Below are 9,245 nucleotides of genomic sequence, written 5' to 3' on the forward strand. Positions count from 1 at the left end.
TCATCATCATCATCAACAACATCGTCATCAGGGTCAGCAGCAGCTGCAGCAGCTGCACGAGCGAAGGAAACTTGAAAGTAGCTATAAATAAGAAAGCATGACATGACGACTGTCTTTTTGTTTGTTGTCTTTAATAAATAAATAAATGAACAGATAGATGAAAGGATGAAAAAATGAATGGTTGGATGAGTAAATGAATAAATGAACGAATGAATGAATGACTGTGTGAGTGAGTGAATAAGTGAGTGAGTGAGCGAATGAATGAAAAAATGAATGAATGAATGATTGAATGAATGAAGAAGGGATGAATGGATTGAAAAAAACACATTAAATTGGACTGATGAATAAAATAATTAATTAATTAATGATTGAAGGAGTGACTGAGTGAATGAATGATTGACGACATGAACGAATGAATAAATTACTGAGCGATTGAACGAACAAATCAGTAAATAAATAAACAAATATGCATCTATTTATAGCACTCGGAAATTTTAGTCTGTACATGAAATGAACGTAAACGCATATCTAAGTTTATAACGGAATCATAAACGTTTAGATATTTTTATAACAGGTACTAAACTATTTGCGAGTGTATGTGCGGTTTTATGTTTGTGTGTGTGTTTGTGTGTGTGTGTTTGTGTGTGTGTATGTGTGCGGGCGTGTGTGAATGTGCGCGCGCGTTTAATTATTCATTTTTTTAATATTTGCCAATGATTTATATTTATATATTCATCTATTCTCTATATCGATTCCATTTGATTCTTGATAAATGGACTACATCCTTAGAAGAGTAGGAAATGAATGAATGAATGAATGAATGAATGAATGAATGAATGAATGACTGAATGAATGAATGAATGAATGAATGAATGAATGAATGAATGATTGAATGAATGAATGAATGAATGAATGAATGAATGAATGAATGAATGAATGAATGAATGAATGAATGAATGAATGAATGAATGAATGAATGAATGAATGAATGAATGAATGAATGAATGAATGAATGAAAGAAAAAAAGGAGAAATGACGGCAGGAAGAAATGAAAAATTGAAAAAAGAAAAACGGAAGGAAAAAAAAAGAAAGTAATCCCAACGATCCGTGATGTCCCACAATATCCTGGGATGTCATTTATCTACTGAATGATTTGTGTCTCGAACATTAAATCTTTTTCCAATCTTCTAGTTTTTCTTGAGCTAAATTTGCTTGCTTTTAAATTGAGATGCACACAACACACACGCACACACACACACACACACACACGCACACACACACACAAACACACACGCACGCACGCACGCACACACACTCACACATACCAAAAACACACGTTAAAATATTGACCTAAAATTCTGGTGATATTTAAATTTGTAAGTAAATTGATAAAATGAATCAACCAGATTACCTGGAATTTTTTTGTAAACTTTTCATAAGGCCACCTAGAAATAAAAAATATAAATTTGCTCATTAAAAGTACAATAGATTTCATATTAAATTGAGTAATCTTTAAAATTTGAATACTTTGTAAACACAACGGCATACGTTTTTAAAAAATTCACGCAAAAATCAGATAGATGAACAATTTGTAATAATAACATAAATATATTGATTGTGATAGTATTGACTGAATTTATTCTCTCTTCCTCCTCTCTCTGTCTTTCTCTCTCTGTCTCTGCCTTTCTGTTTCTGCCTTTCTGTCTCTCTCCTTGTCTTTCTCTTATTCTCTTTCTTTCTCTCTCTCTTTTTTAATTTTCTGTTTTGTTTATTGCAGCAATTTTTGCTCGCCTGGCCGTCTTAATGAGAATGTGCAGTTGGATGGTCGTCTATTCGGCCGACAGTTGCCTCAAATTGAAATAAAAATATTCACGTACATACACACGCATGCACACACAAACACACATACACCCATACGCATACATACATACAAACACATCATTTCAATATATTTGAATTAAAGCCGTGTAAGTTCATACACTGAAAGCATTCATGTTTGAGTGTTTATAAATAGGCGAGGCGAAACAAACCATACACATGAACACACATACACACATGCACAATGAAACGCACATATATACTAATAATCACGCGTATACGCACTGCACATACATGCGTGCGTGCGTGAATGAACTAACGTATAAGCCTGATTATGACAGTCAACTACCTAGAATTCAATGTTTCAATGCGTTAGCAGCAACATTCAAATGATGAAGAATGAGTTGAATTTTTTTCCATCAACATGTGTGTGTGTGTGTGTTTGTATGTGTGTGTGTGTTTGTGTGTGTTTGTGTGTGTGTTTGTGTGTTTGTGTGTGTGTTTGTGTGTGTGTATGTGTGTGCGCGCGTTTGTACAAACAATTTGAACGCACATACATGAAGCCATTTAAACACAAGAAACACACGTAAAAATTTATAAAGAAGCACACACACACACACTCGCACACACACACTCGCACACACTCACACACACGCTAGATACATTTTAGTGTACAATTATATCAATAGCAACAACACAACATCATCATCAACAACAACGACAACCTCAACGACAACAACAACAACAATAACAACATCCACAACAAAAAAACAACAACATCTACAACAACAATAATAACAAAAACAACAATATTAACAACAACAACAACAGCCACAAAAATAAGAACATCATCATCAACAACAACAACAACAACCACAAAAATAGCAACAACAAATTGTAGATAAACTCAATTTAACCTTATTAGGACAATTCATCACAGACAGACTGACCTTCAAACATCAACATAAGTTCAACAGTGGCGATGCTACAGCCGTTGTGGCTACTGCTGCTGCTGCTGATGTTGTAGTTGATGATGATTGTGGTATAAGATAGCATGGTGGCATTTGTTGCAACATTTGAAAAGAAATTTTTATTAGGCGCAATCACGAGTGTTTGCCAATGGCAGGTGAAATACGTTTCAGCGCCATCTTCATCCTCTTTGTCATCATCGTCATCGTCGTCGTCTTCATCATCATCATCATCATTCAAGTGATGTTACTAACTTTGCATTCATTTCAATCCAATCCAATCCAATCCATCCAATAATTACACGGCTTCTCTTAACACCCTGATATTACCAAAAAAAAACTCAAGAAAGTCAAAAAGGAATAAATAAATAAATGTATGTTTTTGTATGTATGTATGTATGTATGTATGTATGTATGTATGTATGTATGTATGTATGTATGTATGTATGTATGTATGTATGTATGTATGTATGTATGTATGTTTGTATGTATGTATGTACGTATGTATGTATGTATGTATGTATGTATGTATGTATGTATGTATGTATGTATGTATGTATGTATGTATGTATGTATGTATGTATGTATGTATGTATGTATGTACGTATGTATGTAAACATGTATGTATGTATTTATGTTTGTGTGTGTATGTATGTATGCATGTATTTATGTATGTGTGTATGTATGTATGTATGTATTTAAGTGTGTGTATGTATTCAAGAACTAACACTTAATTAAGCATCTTGGCGTTAATTTTTCAATAAAGTTAGATCATCTGGCTATCGCACTGGCATCTTCATTATTATTATTTAGCTATTAAGACGGGATTATCATCATCGCCGTCATTCTCAACATCATCATCATCATTATCATCATCATCATTTTTATCATCACCACTATCATCGTCGTCGTCATCATCATCGTCGTCTTCATCATCCTCATCATCATCATCCTTATCGTCATCATTATCTTCGTCGTCATCATCATCATTATCATCATCGTCGTCGTCGTCGTCATCATCATCATCGTCCTCAACAACAAAATACTTCCTCAAGAACGACGCGACAGAATGTTTTGTCTAACAGACCCTTAGGAAAGAGTTAGATTAAAGCAGAAAATTTCAAGAAAACATGTTGCCATTTGCCCATCTTTTGGAAACTTTCCTTTAATTATCTTCAAAAATAATTTAAAAAAAATTCTCGTTTATTCGTTAATTAAATTTGAAAATTTAATAAACTATGAAAATAGTTACGTACAAACATTCAGGCACACATACATTCAGACATACATACACACAGACAGACAAAAATACACACATATACGTACATACGTACATAAATATATAAAACTTTAATTTTGTAAACATCAATATGAATTAGTTTTCATTTATTTATTCATTATTATATGCTTCACAATTTATAAATAAATCGAATATTTATTCTTACGAGTCCCAAAAATCATTGGCATGATAGTACACAGATGGTACTTTTGCGAAGAAACTGTAGATCAAGTATATCGATGCATCCATATATACATATATAAACATAAAAACTGATACATACAAACAAACATGCACCTACATACATGTGTTGTATACAAACATACATGCATGCATACAATATATATAAATAAATATATAGATATAGATACACACATTAGACAGCATACAAGTAACCAATAAAAAACAACAACATTACAACACTCAACTACGAATAATCACACCAACACATGAATAAACACGTACATACACACACACACACATTTTCAAACACACACACACATTCACATTCACACACACACACACACGGCATACGCACTTAAAGTCTTTAATGTTTGAACGAAGAGCGCTTTATATGACCGCAAGCAAACGCCAAACTCAACATTTGAAATTCTTTCTGTTACTGAAACTGCTATAAATGTCGTCATCGTCGTCTTCATCATTGTCGTCACCTCTGTGGCCTTCATCGTTTGCACCGTCATCATCTTCATCGTCCTTTTATTCATTATATCTTCTTTTACGATAGTTTAAAAAGACTAAAATTTTATCATCATCTCATTAACCGCATAGCATTTTCTAATAATAATAATAATCATCATCATCAACGCCATCATCACTATCATCACCATCATCATTATCACCATCATCATCAACATCATCACCATCATCAACATCATCACCATCATCAACATCATCACCATCATCAACATCATAGCGGTCTTGGTCATTTACAAATGCATGTTCATATCGGGCGAAGGCGTACATTGGTCACATGTATCTATTACGTCATTGCTAACCGGAAATGTAAAAAAACGGACAAACTGACCATCACATAGAGAAATCAAAACAGACAGACGGACAAACAAGCAGACAAACACACCCATTCTTTAAGATTATGTTTGCTTTGTTTATATACATTTACTTAATGTCAATTCTGCACTTTGTTTGTTTGTTTATATAATTTCATATTTGTTTGCCCAAACATGTGCGCTGTGTTTGTTCATTAATTACTATTTATTATGTTTCCATGTGAGACTCTGTATGTGTGTGTGTGTCTGTATGTGTGTGTGTCTATATGTGTGTGTGTCTGTATGTGTGTGTATTTTTTTGAAGAATGTTTACGAGAATGTTTCATTCACTTTGCCCGTAAGAAGCGTGAACACAAACAAACATACAAATATAGACAGCGTAATCCGACAACGAAATTGAAACATAAAAATGAACTCGCCGTATTTTAAAAGAAAAAAAGGTTACTGCAACCAAAACCTCAATCAAACTCACTTAATAAAAATAAAACTGAAACATGAAATAAAATTTTTTTCTTCTTTTATGGCACGTTTGCGACTGACATTTAGATAGAGTAGAGTAGTTAGAGTAGATAGAAATCCCAATAAACGCGTTTATGGGTAAAAACTTAAATATACAAACACACACACACACACGGACGTACAAACACACACACAAACAAACACACGCAAACACAAACATTCACACACATGCATATCCAAAAACTTAAATACTAAGCATAAAAAAGAACCATAAATAAAATCGAAAGCAAACAAGCGTAGAAATATAGAATGTGCTGGGCAAACATGTGGACAGCGGGATAATATGATGTTGATTGCTTGATGGAGATATAGGAGCAGCCGTTTAAACTGCCCACTACCAATGAAAACAATAATGACGACGACGATGAAGATGATGATGGTGGGGATGACGATGACGATGATGATGAAAGAGTGATGATCATGAAGATGACGATGATGATAATTTACAATTACTTCAAGTGTTTTGCTTTATTTTAAAATTGGAGATTTTAATTCGAAAGAATGTTTAAACGTTTTCGTGAAATCTTTTACAGATTTATATGAAACAATTTTGTGATGAGAAGAACTCGTCATCGGCGACTACATTGTAAACAGCAGCAGTAAACAGCCAACACCAACACCAACACAACCAAAAAACATCACTTGAAACATGGAGTCATCTGGAAACGAACCTGAACTCTTGGAAAAAGCCATATTAAATGACAACGCCACCATTACAAAATCTCTCATCACAACACATCTACAAAAATTTCGTCTTGCTCCAGGCCGAGGAAACCCCAGGAATAGAACTCACCAACGCGGACCGTGTACTCTTTCTGCAGTCTCGTCCCGAAGCGCCGATTGCGTCAACTACTACTACAGCCGACTACGCAGCCACTCGTCGGCTTCAATTGGCCTTGGAGCTGGTGCAAGAAGACCATCATACCTGTACAACGCTCAGACCACTAGCAACAATGCTGGCAGTTTGAAACCTTACGATCTACCGGGTGGAAGAAAGTTATCCCATTCCCATCCTCTGCAATCCTGCATGCCCAACGACCCGGGACCTTCAGCCTACGGACCAACGCTAACGGTGTATGGGGAAAGTGGGATCAGAAGTCTGCCTGACACCCGCAGAGGCAGCGTCAACACGTCGGAAGTCGGCGGAGCGAACAGCCAGAACGGTGGCATCAACGCTAATCTACCTGCAATTTTCAAAAACGCGCTCCACGTTGCCGTTCAAAATGCAGCAAATGAAGCGCTGAATGTGATGTTAGCAGCTGGTCTAGATCCGAACGCTCCTGGATTTTACGATCCGTGTTCTGCAGTAGCTGGAGTGTTCGGAGCGCGAGGTAGCATCGATTCTCCAGACTCGGTATCCCCACTTGCCATGTTGACGGTCGGTGTATGTCCGTCCATTTCCGAAGATGCCGACCAGCAACAACCACAAATGACGTCACGATCTAGAAGAAGCAGCTCCATATTCGCTCGACTCTTAACAACCGACAATCGATCAAGCACGGGGTTGAGTGGATTCGCTTCCAGACGCCAATCTGCAGCATCAACCAATTCTTTCCAGCAAGCGATGTTTGCCAGGCAATTTTCTAATCTCTCTCAAAAAGTTCGCAACGCATCTATTCAAACGAATAACGATTTCTCGATACCGGTTCCAAACCTAGCAAACGCCCAACAGATTCTAGATTATTCGGAAGCTGTCAAATCAACGATGGAAGTAGAAGACGCCATCAACCTGTACACAATTGAACGACTCTACGACCTTCCTCCCCTCTACCTAGCGGTGGCTTTGAAAAACCACACCGCCGTCAAGCTGCTTCTACGACACGGAGCCGATCCCGGGTTCGCCGATCCGCAAACGGGTCTCAATCCCATGCATCTGGCGGTCTCCAACAGATTTGTATGCGACGAATGTGCCACGCTCCTTGCTGACTACGGTGCCAAAGTGATACGAGTCTTTTACAGTTATCAGCGATTTTCAAATAGCACTAACAACAACACCAGCAACAATTTAACAGCAATTAACAACTTCTCCACTCTGACATCAAACGACAGATGCGCAGCGTACGTAAGGAATCAGAGAAAGTTACTTCATACAAAATTGTCCACATTATCGGCCTGCTGCACCTACCTGGAGTCCGTCAAGCAGTTGAAGGGCAACATGGCAGCCGGCGGAAATGCTGGCAATAAAAATAATTTGGTGCTAGCTGGCTCTGACGGCTTCTCTAAAAAAAGTATTTGGACTTGTCGTAATTATTTCTGTTAACCTCCAACTTTACACGTTCAATTATTAGTTTTTTCTTAAATAAAATCGAAAATTTTTGATGGAACAATTTTTAGTTTTAAAATACCAAATAAACAAAATTTGATTTGATATTTTTATTTTTAGACTACAAACTGAAAATAAACAAAAAAAAATCTTAAACAATTACCAAAACATAATAATTATCAAAAATCAACTTTGAAACACAATGCACATCCCACACAACCAATCAGGGTCTGAAACGACAAAACAACTAAGAGAAAGACTATCGAGCGATAAAGAACCATCAGTAGAAAGCGACAGATCCGGATCCGGTACTTCGTACCGAATGAAATTCGGACACCTAAAAATATCCGCATCATCCCTACTGCACAACAACCAGAGCCTGGACGATGATTACGAGGTGGGCAGCGCCGATAAGGTATGTTGTAACCTGCAGTTCTGGTTGTTGAATTGGTTGATGTTATAACTAATAAATAATTTTCAGTGGTGGGTTCAGGTGGAGGGCCAGTGATAAGCAAAAAAATGGTTGTCGGCCACAGTAGCACAAATCTTGCTTGGCCTTTCTTCTAAAATTTAAATATTTTCAAAACTTCGTCCAACCCCCATCAAAATTGTCTAGATCCGCCACTGTTAATTTTGGTTTATTTACTTTTAATTTTATATCGAATTCAATGAATTTTGTTAATAACTTTAAAAATTAAACCATAAATTAATCAAATATTTTATTTTAAACGTTCAATTATATATTTAGTTTTAATAACCTCTTTATGGATTCATTAAAATTCTCCCAAAATTGCTCATTTACAACCTACTTGCCAGGAAAGATTTGATTGTTCAAAAGTTTGGCCAGTATAAAATAAATAAAAATTACATCATAATTAATTATAATTATATATATAAATATATTATTGAAATAGAATTAATATAAACAAATAAGAACTATATATAAAATAAATAGAAAATGATTTTAAGTCTTATATACAGGTGCACACATAGGTATGTATGTATAGCTATAAAAAATTCGTTCTAAATTAATTCTGCCATACTTTCCCATCAGTGTTATTCTCCTCAGTTCGCACCGAAATTAATTTTCTTTTGTCTCATATTAATTATAGTAATTAATAATAACCATTATAATAATATTATTTTCTATATTTATATTATTATTATTATTACTATTAATGTTATATTTTATCATTAACATTTTTCTAAAGCTATTAGGTATATATGATGAAACGTGTATTGAATTCTAGTTACTTGTGTGAGAATGAAAGATGAAGACAAAAAAAAATAGGAGAAAGGAAGTGAGAGAAAGAGGGAGAGAGAGAGAGAGGAATAAAACTAATAAAACCTCTGGTGTATAGAAATGCTTG

The 9,245-nt window shown here is 35.4% G+C and overlaps 1 protein-coding gene across 1 annotated transcript; it reads left to right on the top strand.

Annotated features, from left to right (window-relative positions):
* Window positions 1–6,261: 6,261 nt before the first annotated feature.
* Window positions 6,262–8,727, top strand: HELRODRAFT_166344 (hypothetical protein; the record flags this gene model as incomplete). Its single annotated transcript, XM_009033288.1, has 3 exons — window positions 6,262–7,840; window positions 8,103–8,290; window positions 8,692–8,727. 3 exons carry the CDS (start codon window positions 6,262–6,264, stop codon window positions 8,725–8,727), a joined length of 1,803 nt encoding a protein of 600 aa, XP_009031536.1.
* Between the last annotated feature and the right edge of the window lie 518 nt (window positions 8,728–9,245).

The sequence above is a fragment of the Helobdella robusta genome, assembly GCF_000326865.2.
Source record: "Helobdella robusta unplaced genomic scaffold HELROscaffold_9, whole genome shotgun sequence".
Taxonomy (NCBI): domain Eukaryota; kingdom Metazoa; phylum Annelida; class Clitellata; order Rhynchobdellida; family Glossiphoniidae; genus Helobdella; species Helobdella robusta.